Raw genomic sequence first — 21,309 nt, forward strand, 5'->3', positions numbered from 1 at the left:
TGTGCATGGCATGTTTACAAGGAAATTTTCCTCCATGGTAGCACCGAGAAAATGAATTTAATTGAAACGAAATATTCCTTGTTTTATCAAGAGTCAGTTCAACATCCACATAATCTATTAAAATACCAATGTTGTTTGACTATGAGTAAAAGCACTGGATACTATTTGTAATTATTCAAAATAGTTGTCAGCATAAAAACTTTAACGAGTATTATGGAGAGCTGTTGACAGCTCCCTCAGAAGAAACATAGTTTTTGAGAAAGATGTAATTTCTCACTCAAATATTTAAATACTTCAGGCCTCATTAGACCTTTTTTAGACATAAAGCACAAAGTAATACAACAAGAGTGTTTTGCTCTTAAATTATTATATTGCATTTTCGATGACCTATTGAGTAAAAGTTTTCACAGATTTGTTGTTTCAGTGCATTTTTTTTTTGTACGCAGAGTGAGGATATCCTGGTCTTTGACAATTACCAAAGGTGTCCAGTGCCTTTAAACTGCCATCCCAGAATCTGACAAAGACTTACGGTAAAGCAAAGAAGAGCTTGTTGTTGATTCCACTTATTGCTGTGGCACAAACCATCCCTAGGAGGGCGACTCCAAAATACTTGTGGAAGGGCAACATGGTGGCTCTTCCTCTCTCACTCAGCTTGGGGAATAGAAATGAGACAAATCCACCTATATACTGGAAACAGAAAACCACAAGAAATACCATTGGTTAAAGTCTGGTTAAGTTTAAGGGCCTTGTCATACGAGACAACTTGTTTGCCAACTTGGAGGCAACCAGCTGCAGCTTGCATTCAAAAGGAACACTTTGGTACCACATGAGTAATTTTTCAAACAATGTCTTGATATCCAATAAATTATGAGAACATGCAAATGTGAACGGGTCCAGATTGCCTGGAACTGGTTGCCTGTAAATTGCCTTGTATGACATGATCGTTAAGGGATTGACTGTACAATTAGCCCAGCACACGGTCCCCGTCAAAACAGATTTTTATCCATCACATTCCATTTTTTCCCTTTCTAATTAGAGTATCAATTACTCAAGTCAAGAAACAATCTGACTTGACAAGGAACATTTCAGTACAACATACACTATTTTAGCTGCAACTTACTATCCCCAAGGAAGTAAAGAGAAAATTGAAATGAGAATGTTGTCTTCTCTTAAAGTTTCCATGGGAACGATTTCACAAACAGTTAGGTCTCGTCTTATTAACTCGCCCTAACTAGGATTAATCTTAAGTTTTACATGCTACAGTGCAAGGCTGGGACTCGTCCTAAGTCCTAAGATTAATCCTAAGTTAGGAAGAGTTTGGTGAAATCTACGGCTGGAACTGATTGCATGTGAATTGCCTCGTGTGTCACGGCCTTCTCAACAGGATTGAACCATGAATTAGGCTCTTTGAAATAAACAAATATGGTTTTCCGGGCAAACAATTTTTCGAGTGATACAATACTCGTGTGTGTCTAATTGCATCAGGACGGTGTTCACATGCACAGTACTCAAGCAAAAGTACCTTCCTGAATGTATTTGGGTAAATTAAATATACAATCATTGACTTCCTATACAAGGAGTCCTTGGGTGATCAGATCATGTGCCCAATGGGTTATCATGGTTAATGACACATAATGTATCCCAGTTTGGGTACAAGAGAAAATTACTGGAATTAGGGAATGGCACATTGTCACCAACGATGTCCCAGTTACATCCCAGTTTATCCCGGATAAAGAGAAACAAACTCGTTTTCCAATGGGTGACCATGCACCTCCTCTATGGCCAGTATAGGGCTCCCAGGGTTGCCACCCAATTTAGCCCATTAAGGGTAACCCTTATTCTCCCATGGTCTCCAATCTACTTAATTTTTGCTCACTGTGCTGTTGTCCTTTGGTGATGCCATGCACCTCCTGCATGATACATGGCTCCCAGGGTTGTTGTCACCAAATTTAACCTATTAAGGGTAACACTTCTTCTCCCAGAGAGGATTTTATACCAATGGTCTCCAATCTACTTAAATTTGAGCTCATCAGGCTGTTAAGAGAATATTGTATCCGATGTTAGTAGTAAATTCTTGGGCTCCTTAAACTTACCTGTAAGCCGAACATGATGTAAGTTGGTAGACCAATCCAACTGTGAAGCGTGTACATGTTAGGGATGCCTGCATTGTTGTGGAAGCGGAACACTGCCTTTAGGGCGATGCCTCCACAGATGAGTGCAAAGGACTGCATCAACACATGGATTATTTTCACCACTGTCTTGTTCTCCTTGCGGAAGATTCGGTACATCAAGATGGCTGGAGATTGAGACAAAAATGCATTTAGATTCTTGGAGTGACTGGACAGCTTCTGCAAATTCTCAACCAATATGGGAAAGCTCCATATAAAGAGAGGCTGGAATAAAACATCCTTTTTTGTCTGGCAAATCACACCTGTTATCTCCATGTTCTATTTTCCAAAACAGTGCACAAGAATAGGCCTGCTGACTCCCCCAGGCAGAATAATTGCTCATCCAACAGTTTTTATAAAACTCAGAAATCATTTAAAGGCAGTGGACATTATTGGTAATTACTCACAATAATTATTAGCACAAAACCTTGCTTGGTAACGAGTAATTGGGAGAGGTTGATAGTATAAAACATTGTGAGAAAGAAGTAATTTGATTTCGAAACCTCAGATTTAGAATTTGAGATCTCGAAATCAAGCATCTGAAAGCGCAAACTCCGTGTGACAAGGGTGTTTTTTCTTTCATTATTATCTCCCAACTTTGATGACCAACTAAGCCCAAATGTTCACAGGTTTGTTTATTTTATGCATATCTTGAGATACAACAACTGAGAAAACTGGTCTTTGACAATTACAAATAGTGTCCAGTGTATTTAATGGAGCTTTCCCGTATCTCCTAGTTCCAAGTTATAAAATGAAAACTTATGGTGCTACTGAAAAACTACCTGAACAAAATGTTGGGTACCATGGTGATATATCAAACTCTGGTATAGCTTTCTGGTAGATCAATCCAAGTTAATGAATTTTGTATTTCTTTCTCTTACCATCTCCGTAGAAGAAGACAAGCCCAAGAATCATCAGCAGTGGGTGGAGATTAAACTCCTGCGCTGATCCATCCCAGGCAAAGCCTCCAAGGAAATGACCTGTCCAGTAGCCGGCCAGAATCAGGACGGTGACTACGGCGACCTGAGAGGCCAGGACCAGGGGGTAGAAAGCTCCTGACATGACAGCTGTGGGCTGACCAGATATCTTGGATATAGAATCCGTGTATTCTGTATAAAAAAAAGTAAGAAAACCAACTAGAACGAGGTTTCTACAATTTAAAACAAGTTTTGTTTGCAGTTTGACACAATTAAGTTCTGTTAAAGGAGTAATATTTTGAGGGTGTACCATCCTATACAATAAAATAACCAAATTAATAAACTGACAAAGTATTATTTGGGGATTGTACAATGAAATATTCACTAAAAAAGTGGGACTTGAATCTGAGCCTGTATTTAACCAACTAAGCTATTTAATGTTTGTTAAATGATCTGCGAGCAAAAGTTATTCCTGATTTTGCAGGCAAAGCGAGAAAAAAAACACTTAAACGCTAAACCACATAGACCACCTCACATCTTGAACTCATCTTAAAACACAAATATCCTGTCCGTGAAACCGTGGAGAAAATAAACCTCAAAACAAATTAAGAAATGGTAAAGTTAAAAAAAAAAAAAACTAACAAAAGATACAAGGATTACTTCATTTTAAACAATTTGAGCTCATCCCTGTAGTCAAACCCCTGACCAAAATGTTCCTCAACACAAACAAAGGCGAGGCTGTGTTGAGAAGGACTTCAAATGCTCCCCATAACCACGAACTACAGAAATCATTCCTCCTTAACCTTTGAGTGAGTAAAACCCCAGAGAAAATATTCCTCAACACAAACAAAGACGAGGCAGCAATGTGGATAAAATCTTGAAATACTCCCAACGTAGACCACAAAAAAATCACTCCTCTCCAGCCGTTAAAAGTGAGCTCATCTTTAGAGACACTGGACACTATTGTTAATTGTCAAAGACCAGTCTTCTCACTTGGTGTATCTCAACATATGTATAAAATAATAAACCTGTGAAAATTTGAGCCCGATTGGTCATCGGAGTTGCGAGATAACTATGTTGCTTGATTTAAAGACCTCAAATTCTAAATCTGAGGTCTCGAAATCAAATTCATGTAAAATTACTTCTTTCTCGAAAACTGCTTCACTTCAGAGGGAGCCGTTTCTCACAATGTTTTATACTATCAACCTCTCCCCATTACTCGTTTTCAAGTAAGGTTTTATGCTATTAATTATTTTGAGTAACTATCAATAGTGTCCACTGCCTTTAAACATGATCCATCATTCTGTATGGAAAGAACACAAATCAAGCAGCAGAAAGTGGTCAAATTGATGACGTGGATGATCTGATGAAAACCGAGGAATAGGATTTGTTTCCTATCTCAACTCCTGCAATTGACAAATCTAATTATGCCAATTGGAAGTAAACAAGATTTGTTGAAGGCTCAGTGCAGACAAGAACCAAGTAACTGAGAAGGCATGATAGTTGGCCTTAGGAAAACAGTATAGGGACATATTTCATCATGATAGGCAACCGCAAGGGCTACCTACAGTGACTGCTCTATCTGACACCCTTAAAGGAACTGGACACCTCTGGTAAATTGTGAAATGTAGTCTCACTTGGTGTATCAATGCATAAAATAACAAGCCTGTGAAAATGTGGACTCACTTGGTCATCGAAGTTGCAAGAAAATAAGGAAAGAAAAAATACCCTTGTTGCACAAAATGTGCACTTTCAAATGCCTCAAAAAGCCTTGGCCTGAATTATTTGATCGAGATAATAACTCTTTCTCAACAACTACGTTACTTCAGAGGGAGCCGTTTCTCACAATGTTTTATACTTTATATCAACAGGTAGAAATGAGCCCTCTAGATAGTACTAATCTTGAAGGCAGTGGACACTATTGGTAATTACTCAAAATAATAATCATCACAAAACCTTTCTTTATTACCAGTAATGGGGAGAGGTTGATAGTGTAAAACATTGTGAGAAACAGCTCCCTCTGAAGTGCAGTAGTTTTCGAGAAAGAAGTAATTTTCCACGAATTTGATTTCGAGACCTCAAGTTTAGAACTTGAGGTCTCGAAATCAAGCATCAGAAAGCACACAACTTCGTGTGACAATGGTGTTTTTTTTCTTTCATTATTATCTCCCAACTTCTACAACCGATTGAGCTCAAATTTTCACAGGTTTGTTATTTTATGCATATGTTGAGATACACCAAGCGAGAAGACTGGTCTTTGACAATTACCAATAGTGTCCACTGTCTTTAAATCTGTGATCTCAGGCATAGGTCAATAAACCAGCAAAATATCAAATAGGCCATTTGATGACGAAAACACCATCATAACATTTCTCAAGTTTCACTTTGTATTGTCAAACAAATAGCGAAATTGACTTATGTTTACTATTACTTAATACAGACTCTCAAAATTCAAAAAGGTCTATGTTGTCCATACATAATAAGCATAACATAGGCCTAGGCCAGTTTTTACCCATTTATGTTGAATATTAGACTACAGTTACAGGATGCGCTGGAACGGCTGAAGAAGATTGGTGCTAGCACGTGTAATATTTTTTCCCGTAAAATGAAACCGACAAAAGTAATTACCTCGTCCGTGATCGCAACACCGCACCATTTTTCTGTAGTTTTTGTTTTTGTGTGTGTTTTTATTTGAAATCAAGTCGACACGGTCTAAAATTCCCGCGGGCTATACATACATTACTCCAACCCAAAACGGATACAAACATAGTTTAGCAGTGATATAGAGTATTCCCACTTTAATCAGCGATGAAGATTCGCAAATTCATTTAGGGAAGCTTTTTGCCCGAGGCTGTTCAAAAATATAAATCTCGGATTTTTTTGTTGAAAAAGGCTTTTCATGCACTGGTAAAACGGGCGGCATTTGAAAAAGCACGTACTGGTATATTTTGTTTCACGATTAAAATGACGCGGATACTAATACTAATAAAATGGCGTTTGAGACATGTTTTTGCCGAGTTAGTGTGTAGTGGAAAATGTTACGTCGAACCTCGAAAACCTAGTGCACTTTTCTTATGGCTTGGGTTATTTCTAGTACTTGCATCGGGGGATTTACAGCAGAGTTGGGGGCGAGGGCGTTTCCCCCTACATTGAAGTATTAGCGTGCATTAATCAGAAATATCCGACACAGAAATTTTCGTCTGATAGCGCCCTCTCTCGAATCAATGCCCTTTAACCCAACGAATCCGAAAGGGGACAACATCCCCCTATAGGACACGGCCATTGCTGACATTTTGTTGTTACAAAATCATTAGGTTGTGGGTGGGCTTGTGAGGCATGCTTTTGTTTGTTATGGACGGGTTGGGGTGGGTGGGGCAAGGGCATTGACTTTTTACATTGTCAAAGACGTTTTTTGTAAACGTGTGTTTAAATAATTATGTCATAAAAGTAAAACATAATTGCTTCTCTCCGTCTAGTTTTATTGGTGATTTTTATGATGTAAAGAGTAAGCCTATAACTGACTAATATAAAGGTGTTTAGCCAATGGTGGAAAGAATTCCACATTTCATTAATAACACGATGAACAGTTTCACCATTTTGCAATTAAAAGCAAAAATACACCTCAAAGGAAATAATTTGCTCAAAAAGCAAAGTGAAAGAAGTTCTGCCAATAGCAGGTCTCTGCTTCAATCGATTCAGACTTAGTGCCTATTCATTTCCCTGGGAGCCATTTATTGAATGTGTTTCCATTTTTGTAACATAAAACTATTTTTAAACCCGTGACAGGTGTTTGTAAATCTCGGTGCTTTGAGCAGGCAAAAGCTTCACATCCTCCGTGTTTTGGGTGGGCAAACAATAAGAGCCGTTTCAGACAAAGCGATGCATGGCGTCCCGTTACAATTTCGAAGCAACCCATGTTGGCATGTTGGGTAAGAAATTGCAGCAGATCAACGTTTTATGCCTAATGTTTTTGATGGTTAATTTGTGTTGTGAACGCTTTGGTTGCTAAGGCGTTTGCCTCATTATACAGAATAGTTTCAGTTTTTATTTGGTCATACTGCAGCCATCTTAGAGGTATAGCATGGCTCACCGGATGGACCAATGAGCAACCAGTGAGCACCAGTGACGTCAGGTGCAAAGCCTTCAATCCTCCAATAACGGCCACAGTCTCAATCCCACCTCTTACAATCTAAGGCAAATTAATTTGTATCATTTTTGAAGGCCTGCCTTAAGACGATTTTTCCCCCAGTTTTCTTCTTCTTATTTTATTAAAATTTTATTCTGGTTATGAAGCCAATAACTCTCAGAAAAGCGAACTTAATCGCTGTACTAGCCAAGAACCCAATAGAGAAGACAATGAATTAAATTTCGATGTGGAAGAAAAAACGCAACACTTATTCCAGGGAATGTCGACGCTGTCAGATAACTAAAAACACAATCCGCATAGTGCCCCAGGCCGCATTCGAACCGGGTTCCTCGAGGTGGAAGGCGAGGAAACAGTTATAGACCCTTTTTGAAATGACGGCTTCTGCTTTGGATTCGGCTCAGGCTAGCTTGGCCCCGCAGGTTGGTTTGACAAATTGTGCGTGCTTTGCGTATACGCACTCAAGGCTTCAGACGAGAGATCGGAGCCTCAAGCCGAATCCAAAACCGAAGCCGTGGTTTGGAAAAGGGCCATACGCCAACCCGACAACCCAAGCATCGAAAACAAAAGATCAGACATATTGATCGCTGTAGTGTTGCACCAACGTTTCTATCGAAGTGTATGCCTATCTCTTGTCTCCTATGTATCGTTTGTGCGGAAGGCCGGGCCCAGACAACATTATTTCCGTTTCTTGTGGCCTTTTAGTACTTGAAGTGTGGTTCAAGAAGAGGCAAAAACTGGATACATTACCAATAAGAGTTTTCCATTTCGCAATCGTACGCCTTCATGAATGCTTTTAGTTTCCAAACCCTGGCTCTATAGTTGCCCTTATTAGGTTGGTTGAAAAGCAAAAACTATCAATATCACATTTCAGAAGCGACTGTGTTTTGTACATCCAGGTTGGCACTTGCCTTGGGTGAAAATCTATCGGAGAAAAATGCAATAAGAGTTTAAAGTGAGATAGAAGAGATCTGAAGTTTCCGTTGGGAAAACAGAACCATTTGGGTGACAATGGTATCTTCAAAAACACGTTCGTTGAACACCGACACCTTTGTTTCGAGATGTACGGGAAAGTCATTCAAACTTGCTGTGTATTTTTGTGTTCACGATCAATAATGGGAAAACAAATTGGACGGTTCGCATGTTGGCAATAATTTACATGCGTTGTAATAAAACAGATGGATTAGAAGCCCACAAAAAACAATTAATATTTCAACCTATACCGTATTATCAACCCACCAACCAATTTCTCACCTAATTACTACAATCTAAAGGACTAAGTCTCTTGTCATAAAATAATGATTGATTTGTCTGAACTTAAGTTATAGTCTAATCCCAAAAACTACTCAAGCTTTACCCAGACGTTTTTCCTTTGTCCTAATTTGAATTTAAGTAGGCCTAGACATAACATCCTGTACAGCGAAATTAACATTACATTTAAATGCAATCTTGACATTTCCCCCAAATTGCAAGATTTGTCTACTTCTTCAGAAGAGTGAATTTAACGACTGGAGGACACTTAAAGACACAGGACATGTCACTATTGGTAACTGTCAAAGACTAGCCTTCACAGTTAATGTATCTCAACATATGCATACAATAACAAATCTGTGAAAATTTCAGCTCAATTGGTCCTCAAAGTTGCGAGATAGTAAAGAAAGAAAAAAACACCCTTCTCAAACGAAGTTGTGTGCTTTCAGATGCTTGATTTTGAGACCTCAAAATCTAAATCTGAGGTCACGAAATAAAATTCGTGGAAAACTACCTCTTTCTCGAAAACTACGTCACTTCAGCGGGAGCAGTTTCTCATAATGTTTTATACTATCAACCTCTCCACATTACTTGTTACCAAGTAAGGTTTTGTGCTAATAATTCTTTTAAGAAGTGTCCACTGCCTCCACGTTAAAGCCATTATACACTTTCGATAAACAGTATTGTCCAAGTCCCACACTTCGTGTATCAAAAACTTCTATATAAAATAACAAACCTTTGAAAATTTAGGCTCAATCGGTCATCGGAGTCGGGAGAAAATAACGGGGAAACCCACTCTTGTTTCCGCACGTTTCGCCGTGTCATGACATGTGTTTAGAATAAATCCGTAATTATCGCTATCGAGAATTGATATTGTTTTAATGTTTTCTCAAAAAGTAAAGCATTTCATGGAATAATATTTCAAGAGAAGTCTTTCACCATTACCTTCTGTAAACCCTGTAAATTATTTGTAAATCTGTGATTTTTTTGTCTTGTTTTCTGTACCGAAAGTGTATAGTGGCTTTAATATATGTTTCTGGTAATGAAACCAAGGATGCCTCAAAAGTGAACTTGCTCACTGCATGGAGTTCTACCTCCATGATCACTGTAGCTGCAAGCCGGAGGAAACCTCTTATTCAGCAAGGGTGCTTGCTGTGAACCAGACACACTGGCGTTAACCCCTACTCTTCCACGATAAGTTATTTTGAAAACGAGCTCTTTTAGTATACAGGGCTTCAAACTCAAAGGCATTGGGGATGAAGGTGCCCTCGTAGAATAAAAATGCTAATATTAAAAAAAAACATGTCCAAAATGCTAAATATTTAAAAAATACACACAACATACATAGAAGTCTCAACAGTAGTGGTCTAAAGGGGAAATTATTAATTGACTCTTGAACTGTTATCCTCTGCTCAATTTAATATGGGCAGTCCCAGGGCCCGTCGAGTTAGTCTCACTCCAAATAAAAACACCCACAGGTGTAATTTTCCAAAAGTCCGAGCGTTGAAAAATGTCCCTACACCTCTCGGCAAATTGGACCATTTATTTCAGGGCATATGTCATCCACAATACCTCCGGTTGGAAGTCAACAACCCCCCAGGTCACGGTGGGGCAAACTGTTTACACTGTATCCATTTTCTTGGGCTCTCAAACCTGTCTAGAATATAATATTTTGAGAGCTTATAGAATAGTAGTAAGACCGACGCTCTGTTTTCTCATAATTAGTGGGGTTCACCTCTAACCCTAAAGCCGCATATTTCGGAAAGGGTTTTCGATGAGACTAAAGAAGATTCTTTAAAGGGTATATGTACTGACTCTCGAACTTTTATCCTCTGTTATGAATACGGTTATTATTATTTACACTAAACTTACACAGTTTAAAGATTATGAGAAAGCTTCCCTCGAAATTTTACTTACTGAGGTGCTGTCGTTTTTGAGAAATGAGTAAAAGTAATAATTTTTGTCTCAGTTTTAGCATGTAAAAACTGATTAACCTGTTATGCTATGGTTTTGGTATAATATCTTAACTGGTTAAGGGGACTTTACATGCTAAAATAATTTTGGTCTCATGAGACCAAAACTCTTTTGTGACTTGTTTTACTCATTTCTCAAAAACTACACAACCTTAGTTAGTAATATTTGAAGGGAAGCTTTCCACTATCATTATCTTCAAACCCTGTAAGTTTAATGTAAATCTGTGGACATATTGAATAAGTACCCGAATCCTTAAGTGTCTGCACCGTATGAAAAGTACCATGATCTACTCCTGTAGTACACTGCAACACTTAACACACGACGGCTTTTGAGGAGGGACATATACAAAAAGGCAGACGCTCTGTTTTCTCTCATTAAAAAGGCGTGCATCCATAAGCCGCAACCAACCCGAAAGTCATGTTTTCGAAAAGGGTTTTCGAAGAGACTAGAAGAGTCCAAAAAATGTCTGCACTGTACGAAAAGTACCATGATCTACTCTCTCTCTAGTACACCGTGAGACTTATTACATGTGCCGTCGAAGGCTTATAGACTGCAATGATATCTGGAGCGTGAAATTCAGAATACATCCTCTTAAGGCTCAATTGCAAACATAAATTTGTGGAGATACCGACCCGATTGATGTGTAGATGATGTGGAATGTTAAGCGAGCTATCCACTTGACGGCTATCCCATTAGCCATGTAAAACAGACCATTATTTTGGAGACTGTTTGGATGCCACTCGCATCATGCATGGCGAGGGGGTTGCTGGACTTAAGTGGATTGGCTGGGACAAGTTTAAAGGGACTAGTTGCCTTGGGTCGTGCGAGTTTGTCTATGAAAAATGATTGAAACCGTTTGTTAAAATGCATGGATAGAAAGATGTTTTAAACGTAGAATATAATGATCCACACAACAATAAGCCTCGAAACTAACACGGCACGCCATTTTGAGGAGTCAAGTTTCTGACCGTGTAAAATGGCCGACCGTGTTCGTTTGGAAAGCCAATGGAAAACCATGCAATTTCGAAGCATGTTTATGTGGATCATTACATCCTACTTTTTAAACATTTTATTACAAACGGTTTCAAACGCTTTTCATGGACCAACTCGACCAATCCAAGGCAACGTGTTCCTTTAAAGATGCGCATCTCTGTCGCTGTGAGATACTTAAAGAGTAAAATATATTATAAACAACACGATGCCCTCAATCGTAACTAAGCACTCCTCTTAGTAAAATGATTTCTTGAAGACGAATGGGGAAAGCATGTAATCAAGAATTTTAGTGTACCATAGTGACATTAAAAAGTTGCCATGGGATTTGAGGCATTACATGGTGCAGGTGTATTATATCTGGTTTGCGGTAACACCATGTTTGTGTCTACTTGCCCGGTAGATTTTGTTCTTTAAAGACTGTCTTGCCTTATATTTTGCGTGACATTTTGCTAAAAGCAATGGTGACATGGAAAATGGGCCTGGTTATGTTCCGCGTGGTCTATGGCATACAGCGTTTTGCTCACGCATTCTCAGTTCTGTATGCATCATCGTCAACCATGAGTGGATGTCTGTACAGACTTCTCAAAGCTTGACACTTCCTTTAAGCAATGCCTGGAGGAGCTGGCGCTGAAGAGACTCGCAACAGCTTATCAGTCATCTCCCTAATGCAACTATAGCTCCTCTAGTGACATTAAGTGATGACCTTATAGGATTCAATGATGTGGGATGGAACTGGGATTTATTTTATAGGTCTCAATGGTTCTACTGCGATCGTTTTGAAGCAGTTACCAACATTAATGACTTATGTAAAAAGGTCTTTCGTGCTGTAGCCATCTTGTTTATTGCCGGATTAAAAGTATGGCTACAGCTACACCGCAAAAACCTCGGGTGTTAAAATTGACACCGAGGGTGTTGTCACATAATATATATATATCGAAAAGAGAATCAAAACTAACATCATAGTGTTTGTTTAAAATAAGTACTTGTGCAGAAATAAGTGTTATTTAACACCATGTGGTGTAAATTTTGACATTTTTTTGTGTGTTGTATATAATGCGACAACACCGATGGTGTCAATTTGAACACCCCAGTTTTTGCAGTAGCCATTTGCGTATATTTATTAGTGATTCTAACATGGTAACGGCTTTGGCTATACGCAGCTCCATCTGCATAAGCCGTTCAAGTCAAAGAGTCAAAGACACTCAAATATGATGTACACGCTTTTTAAAATCAGTGTTAGTGACAAATCATTAAAAAAAACCTGTTATGTGCAGAATTCGTTCAGTATTGAAAATCTTCGGGGAAACAGAACCCGTCAGCAGATAATGCAAATTTGTTGTACATTTTTTTAATGACTGGCTTACTTATTCTGTTCGCATTTATATGTTTTTGCCGATCAATGTGTCTGCTTATTCAGCTTTGTTCAATTTGATAACCAGCTTCCCCTGTGCATGATTAATGTACATGGTTTACATGTAGGATCTTGTACTCAGAAGAACATACTTTGTTTGCGTGGAATAAAACAAAAGTGTGTGCGGGGATATACATCAATAGTTCCAAATTTACTACATAATTATGGTGGTTCAACAGAAATGTAGTTCAATTAACTTCAAATCGTTTTCCCGAAATGGACTGCACCCGGCCATTAATAATAATTTAGGGGGCTAATCGTCCTTACTCCAGCTAAGAGCTGAATTGAGAAGGACGCGGCTACAACGTGTTCGAGAAGCAGGCATGCAATGGCGCATTCAGCTGCCAACCACATCAACCCATTATGACCACGGAGCACAGCCAAGATCGAAAGTGTTTGATTTTGTTTTTTCCCCTGAGGGAGGAAAACTGGATAGTCTGGGAAAACCCTCGTGGCACAACAGAGAACCAACGCACAACTCAACTCACATATGGCCCCGACCGGGAATCGAACCGGGGTCACCTTGGTGAGAGGCGAGCGCTTTACGCACAAGCCAACCGTGCCACACGAAATCGAAAAGAACAACATTTATGCGGGTCATACATCGGAATGGATACTTTATGGTATCAACAATGTCTTTGATGGCGGATACAGGCGGGAAAAACATGCAAACTTTTACATTAAGGCAGCACTCCATAGATCCTCTGTGTATTACAATTTTAGTTGTATCCCTGTGGAGACATTTCTTTTTTCGTAGTTAAGAATCTCCCTTATTAGACTTTGTCCGGAAAAAAAAATCATTGTGGAATGCACACAGCCTTTAGAATTCTGCTATTATTTATATAAAGAAACCCTTTCTTGTTTTTTATGTTCCCTTTTCTGTCTTGTTTTATCGGTCTCCATAGAAAAGGTAGTATGCAATTACAAGTGCATGTTTACAAAGTTACCGATGGAGCCAAAGTCTGAACCAAGTCCGAAGCCGAAGCCACAGAGACGAGGCTTCAAAAAGGCCCTTGAATGAGAACATGTTTCCTTGCACCGCCATTACAAAACCCACGCTCACAGTTTAATAAACCCATCGAAATAGATCCACAGTATAGAGCAGCGTTGTCTTTACACAGGTGCACCAAACTAAAATCAAATTGTCTTGTCGGATTATAACCCCATATCTAAAATACAATATGCACATGGCTTTACCTGACGGCAACCCATTACTTTCCCAAGATTGGTAATGCACCTAAAATTGATAGCATGTACCCACAATTTCGGGGGGGGGAAGTGTGTCAGACCATTGTATTGTACCAATGCTATCGTTTTCCCCATGCAGCAACCAAAAGAAACCTCTTGAAGAAACCTCTTGAAAACCAATATCTAATACCAATTTCTCTACTGCTGAAAATTTACCTTTTGAGCTAAGGCTAAAAAACGAGTAAACTGATCAGACTCCATCTTGAACACAAAACCGCATAGTATAACCTTAATAAATCTCGGTTTTTAATATGGGTGTTTTATTTTTATTCTTTATGCTGCGATAGTCTTTGAATGTTTTGATAAACTATTTCAAATCAAACCAACTCATATAATCATTACGGGGAGCCTGACCTTCAAATCTTGGATTCACCGAAGAAGTTGATTCATGTGGCTCCGCGCACGAGTTCCTGTCTAGATGCGCTGCATTTCAAACTTAAATCCGTTGAATCAGACCTAAATGTCACTATGAAATGAAACTGAATAATGCTGACTGGCGGCCCATGCAAACGCATAGAGTCGTGAGCACAGAAGTGGATATCCGGGACGTCACATTAATGACGTCATCCATCCTTGATGTAGTTTAACACACACCGCATGGCCAAGAGGGCGCAAGCCTTTGATGAGTAACGATCGAGCCATTAGAAAATGACATCACGTTGACGTCACTACACATAGTCACTGTAATTTACCGCAGCTTCTATATGCAATACCCTTAATATGAAGTGTATATTATTTTGTAGAGCAATGTGCCCTTCACTCTCAATCAAACTGTGTCTAATGTAAATCCCGCGTGTCTGAAATTCATGTAAATTCGTGCTTGCGTTCTAATTTACCCAACGCAAATGTTTTCGCGTCTGTGGAAAGAAGTCATTACAGCAAACCACTACATATTGGCGACTCGTTCTTTATCGACACTACAATTCTACACCAACCAAAGGTACTTAATTGTGAAATCTCTTATGCACGACTTTCCCCCAGAGGATCCGTGTTTACATTATCACTCGGGGTTAGAAACCGAACGGGAAACGCAATTTATTTGTTACACTGGCCCTAAATAGTAGAGATAACAAAGTCGGTATAAATAATAAAAGAATAAACACACCGTTGAATCTAAATGTCAAACTCGTTATGTCTTCGTATTTTCAGACTGTTGTTATTGACAACTAATTGCATTAACGTAAACAGTATAGGCTTATGGTGAGTGTGTAAACACTTGAAATGCGTACTGCACAGCCACACGGACACATTCTCCAAAAAATTTGCAATCAAAGATCATTGAGATGACCCTTGCATTGGGCCACCATTTTATCAACAATTGAAAGAAAACTATAGCAACAGATCAACACATTATATTAATTTTGATTTTTACCCGTACACCGATGTGTGTTAGCATTGTATACTCAGTACTTTCCCAAGTCCTGTGAAAAAAATATCACAGGCATGTTACTCGGGTGGGATTCAAACCCACGACCCTTGCAATTCTAGAGCAGTGTCTTACCAACTAGACTACCGAGGTTGCCTGGTAGCTAGAGGCAGTTCGAATCACATGTTTTGGCAGCGAGTACCGCAACGATATAAGAGATGATAAAATTTGCATCGGGGATAAAGAATATTAATTTTGGTTTTACCGGGCAACCTCGGTAGTCTAGAAATAAAGGGCACCGGGTAAGAATGGAGAGACGAGCTGCAATCAAGATGGACACGTATTAATATGCAGCAAGGCACAACTCCCAACCAATCACAAATCTTCCGTATGACCTCATGCTCAGTTTTTAGGGCGTTTTCTGAGATTGTGACGTCATTTGAACTAGGCCTATATCGGTTCATCGTTGCTTGAGGTTTTCGTCAAACCATTCAGTCTAAGACGATGTCATTTATTGTCGGCTTCGTCAAAAGATATTGAAATAAGAACATCGCGGCATAGCTAAGATAAGATGGCATTTTCAAGGGGATGGAGTTAAATAATTTCGATCCGAAGAAATTGTGGACTCGATCGTGTAGTCTATATAAGTTGAACAACAAAGAAATAATATGTCTGTTTTATGGGTTAGAATTTTAAGTGATAACAAACCATTGTACGTAGCAATATAAAATCACAACATGAGACTGGTTTACTGCAGGCATAGAGCTGCACAAAAAGTAGCTAAGCACAACAAGATTACGCTTACCAGAACATATGATAGCAACCAAACTACCATGTCACATGTACAATTTGTGACTGGTGTCCTGCTCATTTTTGCTTAGCAGAAAATTCTTAAGCAATATGTTCTGCTTAAGCAGCTCTATGAAATTGGGCCTAGATTAGGTTGCCACGTATCATCTTCAATAAACCAAAACAAAGATCATGTCTCTTTAAAACCCCGCTCCCTGCTCCGCTCCAACCAAATGAAATTACGTCGAGGACTCATCATCGTGTACGATTAACGCATGTTGCCCTGATGTGATACGATTTACTGTAAGTATAGCCTTGGGTATCAGTCGTAGTTTTACGGGAATATTGAATGGTGAGCGAGTCTTTCCCGACGGCAGATGCCTCCAAAGCACCAAAAGCGTCTGGTTTTAATTCTAAATTTGAATGGAACATGCAGACTTGATTGTAGCGAGATAAAAATGCTGTGTGTGATAAGGCCGCTTGTACAACGGCATCTGGTTTGCTCGAGTTCGATGTTAAATTCAATGACTAAAGAGCCAGATTTCAGTGCACCATGGTACAACCATGGTGGTTTCTCTCAAGAAGGAATTGCACCAAAGCGAGGTAGCAGGGCAAAATAGTCTGGTAACTTTTTGCAATATACGACAAATCATGATTGCATTAATTGTGTTGCGTACCCGGGTCTCGACAACTAGCGATGTAGCTAACATAGTAACGGCGAATTTCTCTGACGAATTAGAAATCCGTAAATGGGCACCGTCTGGTAACTTTTTGCAATATACGACAAATCATGATTGCATTAATTGTGTTGCGTACCCGGGTCTCGACAACTAGCGATGTAGCTAACATAGTAACGGCGAATTTCTCTGACGAATTAGAAATCCGTAAATGGGCACCGTCTAGTAACTTTTTGCAAAGAGACGACGAATTTAAAATACTTCAAAACCAGACTTGACGCCATAAACCTCGGAAATCTAACACAAAAAGCCCATTTCAAAATCTAGGTAGTCTGCACGAGCATGCATGACAAACTGTGTGTTTAAAAAGCCTTCCAAGGCGTTTTTATGCAGTTTAATTTCTGAAGATTCGTTCTGAAGATTCTGCAATACGACAAATCAGATTGCATTAATTTGGTGCATATTATGGTCTGGACAACTGGCGATGTATTTTACATAATGGCAAATTTCTCTGACGAATTAGAAATCCGTAAATGGGCACCGTCTGGATCTTTTTGCAATACGACAAATCAGATTGCATTAATTTGGTGCATATTATGGTCTCGACAACTGGCGATGTATTTTGAATAATGGCGAATTAGGAATCCGTAAATGGGCACACATGAAAAGTCTGACGTCATGCACTGAGAGATTGCCCTTTAGTCTCGGCCGCCCATGTACATCAATCTGCCCAAGAGGCCAAATATAGCGGAATATTATCACAACTTTGCGCGTGTTCCACGACAGGTAGTTTATCTCGTGAATAATTCAAACCCTTTTTTAGTCACCAACGAACATAGACTCGGAATGCATAGAGTGTGCAACATCTGTGTGGTTGACTAAAACAGCTTGGGTGAATTATTGATGTTTTAACACTTTATATGGTTAATAATTACTGCGAGGAGACTAAGATGGCAAGTCTAATTGCTGCGGCACGTGGGTGGATTTTTGAATCAATTGCAAACATGGGTGTTCCTTCTTAAAGAGACATGGTTTGCTCATGATTTTCATTATTTTTGTAACGGTACAAAAATGTTTAATGTAAATCTGTGGATAGTGTGTTTTGTGTTACAAAAAGTATACGGTCTATAAAGTAATAAGTATAGTCTTAACTTCATATGTCAAACCTGATCATAGGTTCAATGCGAACACATTGCCTTAACACGGGTAATTAAAGCTCTCATTTATGCAATACATTACCATATTTTACCACAAATGTTATTCATAGTAGTCCAGTAAGATCAATAAATAATTCATCATTCCACACTTTGGAAAGGGTTCAAGTCGAGAGTGCTTATAGATACAGCTCTTTAGGGGAAAGAGAACCCAGGTCATCTGCAATGAACATCACTTAAGAGAGTCGTTTATTGTGACTGGGAAGGGCAAGTAACATCCTCTGAGGGTCCTTAGAAATTGCTTGAAGAATTGAGAGGAGAGACAAAAGATGTTGCTTTCTGGGCATCTTGAAAGGTGGAGTTAAAGGAAATGCCTTTTATTTCTTACCAAATCTACTTTCAATTTTGAAAGATGAAGTTTAAGGAAATGCAGTTTGTTTCTAAATAAAAATGTTTACTCGTTTTATAAGCAAGGTCTGGGAGGCACATCCTTTTTGATGACATTTCTTTTTATTTCTGCCGTTCCCTGGACTGCCTCTGCTTGTTATAATAATTATTGTATTGTCCGAAGAATTAAATAATAAATTAAAAATAAACATAAATCAATCAAACATTTCAATCAAACAATTTTGAGCTGTAGTTATAATTATGAAGCAATAATTAATTTAAATTCAATCACTAGAGGGAATTTTACTTGATGTTAGGTATAAATGCTGAGATGTGTTTTTTTATACTAAAATTATTGTTGACATATTCAAATCAACGAAATCAAACCGACTATAAGACAAAATAGTCAGGTCCCTTTAGATGTCTGTATTTAAATTACTATTGCAATAGCACATGGAACAAGACGATGATGATGACAGCGGTAAAAGTCTATGCGAACTGACGCAGACGATAATATATCTGGGATATGTGACTTTCAACATTGACCTTTAACCTTTTAAGTCAGACTGAATCGATTTGGTGTGAATTAATATTGGATATCCCCGTTGGCTTCTTGGGAAAGAGGACTCTTTTTCTCCGAAATCCAGGAAGAATATTCCAATAGAATAGACAAATCATAATTAATTTAATAAATGTGAATTCATTAGTGATTGTTTCTGTAACGCGTGTATGAACGCTCTTCACATACGCAGTTTTAAGTCCTAAAAATATTTATCAGGACAGTCATTATTTAAATGGTCTGCTCTTAAGAATTCAGAAATCTGAAGATATTTAAAAATGAATACATTCAAACACATGTACAAAATCTGTAGACTCGATGTCATGAAAATATTCCAGCATTTTGCGACTGATATCGTCAGATGAAATTCATCTATATTTATGATTGAAAATAATGTGGGCGTGGCAAACAGCCTAAAAGTGGTTTCATGACTGCTTTCGGGTTTCTGTACATTTACAACCTGAATATTCATGAACACTTTATTAACACAATGAGAAATCTGTTTGGAGTTGACATATTTTTCCTGATTTTTTTTTCATTTCTAGATTTATTTACTGAGAGCCTTATTTGTGGAAACAGTTTTGAGGTCCACGAAGTGTTTTCCCATAGGAAGATGTTTTGATTGACAAAGGTAGGCACATCATATTATTTATGATTTGAAAGCAAATTTACATAAAGTGGGGCGCGCCGACGTGGTAGAAAGCTCACTACAATCAAAGTGGATACTATGGTTGCTTCCTGTTAAGGAAATTTACATAGACCTACATTCTCTTTACTTTCCTGAACATTCATGAAAATTTAATTAAACAAAATATTTGGTGTTGACATATTTTCCCTGACAGATTTTTCATTTTCGAGATTGTTTTTTTCTTTTCTGGACCGACAGCATGATTGTGGTCCACTGAGTATAGGCCCTACTTTCCCACAGGAAATAGTTCTGATTGGAAAAGGGGGTAGAAGCCGTTGCGGTTGTGAAATGAAATATCTCACCCATTAATTGAACTTGACGTAACTAGAGACGGTACAGCAAGGGGGACGAGGATGATTGACGTGCTGTGTAAATAGGAACCAAGGCATGTCTGCTTTTATACTGGGAATAGTTGTGATTAGATTAAGGCTTTTTTAATCAATAAGAACATTGTGTTGTTTTACCCCTTGAACTAGTACTCCCACGCCGCGATTTTTAATGTTTGAAGGCACTGGACGCTGTTAGTAACTACTCAATAAAAATTGTTGTTAGCAAAAAAAACTGACTTGGTAACGAGTAATGAGCCATTTTGAGATATGTTTGACACAGTACTATATAATAACAACGCAAGGTTTGTGTAAATCTGTCCGTATACACCCAAACCACACATCAGTGTCACTATACAGTAGCCACCATACCTCAAAAGGGCTATTAATAGAGAATCGTGTATAAAACATTATGAGAAACGGTTCATTCTGAATTAGTTGTTTCTGAGAAAGAGGTAATTTTTCACTCCTCAAGCAATAAAAGACTTCAGCTGAAGCCTTTTAGTATGGATCTGAAAACACACAAAGTAATGCAACAAGGGTGTTTTTCTTTCATTTTCTTTTCTTCCAAAATTCGATGACCAATAGTTGAGCCCAAAATTGCACAGGTTTGATATTTTAAAGCCATTATACACTTTCGGAACAGAAAAAAGAAAAAAAAAGTTCACAAATTTACAAATAACTTACCGGGTTTACAGAAGGTAAGGTGAAAGACTTCTGTTGAAATATTATTCCATGAAACGCTTTACTTTTTGAGAAAACATTGAAAACAATTATCAATTCTCGACACATAGTAAACACATGTCATGACACGGCGAAACGTGCTGAAACAAGGGTAGGTTTTCCCCGTTATTTTCTCCCGACTCCGATGACCGATTGAGCCTAAATTTTCACAGGTTTGTTATTTTATATATAAGTTGTGATACACGAAGTGTGGGCCTTTGGACAATACTGTTTACCGAAAGTGTCCTATGGCTTTAAGCATGTTGGGATAAAACAAGTGAGTATACTGGCCTTTGACATTTACCAAAGGTGTATGAGCCTTTAGGCGGATACACTTCCGAGCAGGCTTGCTTCTGTGTACAGTCTGCTATTAAAGGGTGTGGGCGTACCCTCTTTATGAAGCGAGATGTGGTATAACGGTTTATAAGAGCTTCACCAATTTGAAATTCTTCTGGGCCACGTGTGGCAATGTTCAATTATTGGCCCGGTGTTGTAAGGTCAATAATTGAAATTTAAAATTCGTGTAGTGATCAA

At 38.6% G+C, this 21,309-nt stretch overlaps 1 protein-coding gene across 1 annotated transcript in view; it reads right to left on the reverse strand.

Moving 5' to 3' along the window:
• The window catches only part of LOC139948627 (lysosomal membrane ascorbate-dependent ferrireductase CYB561A3-like), a 43,646-nt gene that overhangs the window by 10,400 nt on the left and 11,937 nt on the right, over positions 1-21,309 (reverse strand). The window contains exons 2-4 of the mRNA XM_071946823.1: positions 3,050-3,277; positions 2,094-2,296; positions 530-687 (exon numbers count right to left, since the gene is read on the reverse strand). Coding sequence (XP_071802924.1) covers positions 530-687; positions 2,094-2,296; positions 3,050-3,230 — 542 coding nt within the window. The 5' untranslated portion in view covers positions 3,231-3,277. The remainder of the gene's footprint in view (positions 1-529; positions 688-2,093; positions 2,297-3,049; positions 3,278-21,309) is intronic.

The sequence above is a fragment of the Asterias amurensis genome, chromosome 16 (assembly GCF_032118995.1).
Source record: "Asterias amurensis chromosome 16, ASM3211899v1".
Classification (NCBI taxonomy): Eukaryota; Metazoa; Echinodermata; class Asteroidea; order Forcipulatida; family Asteriidae; genus Asterias; species Asterias amurensis.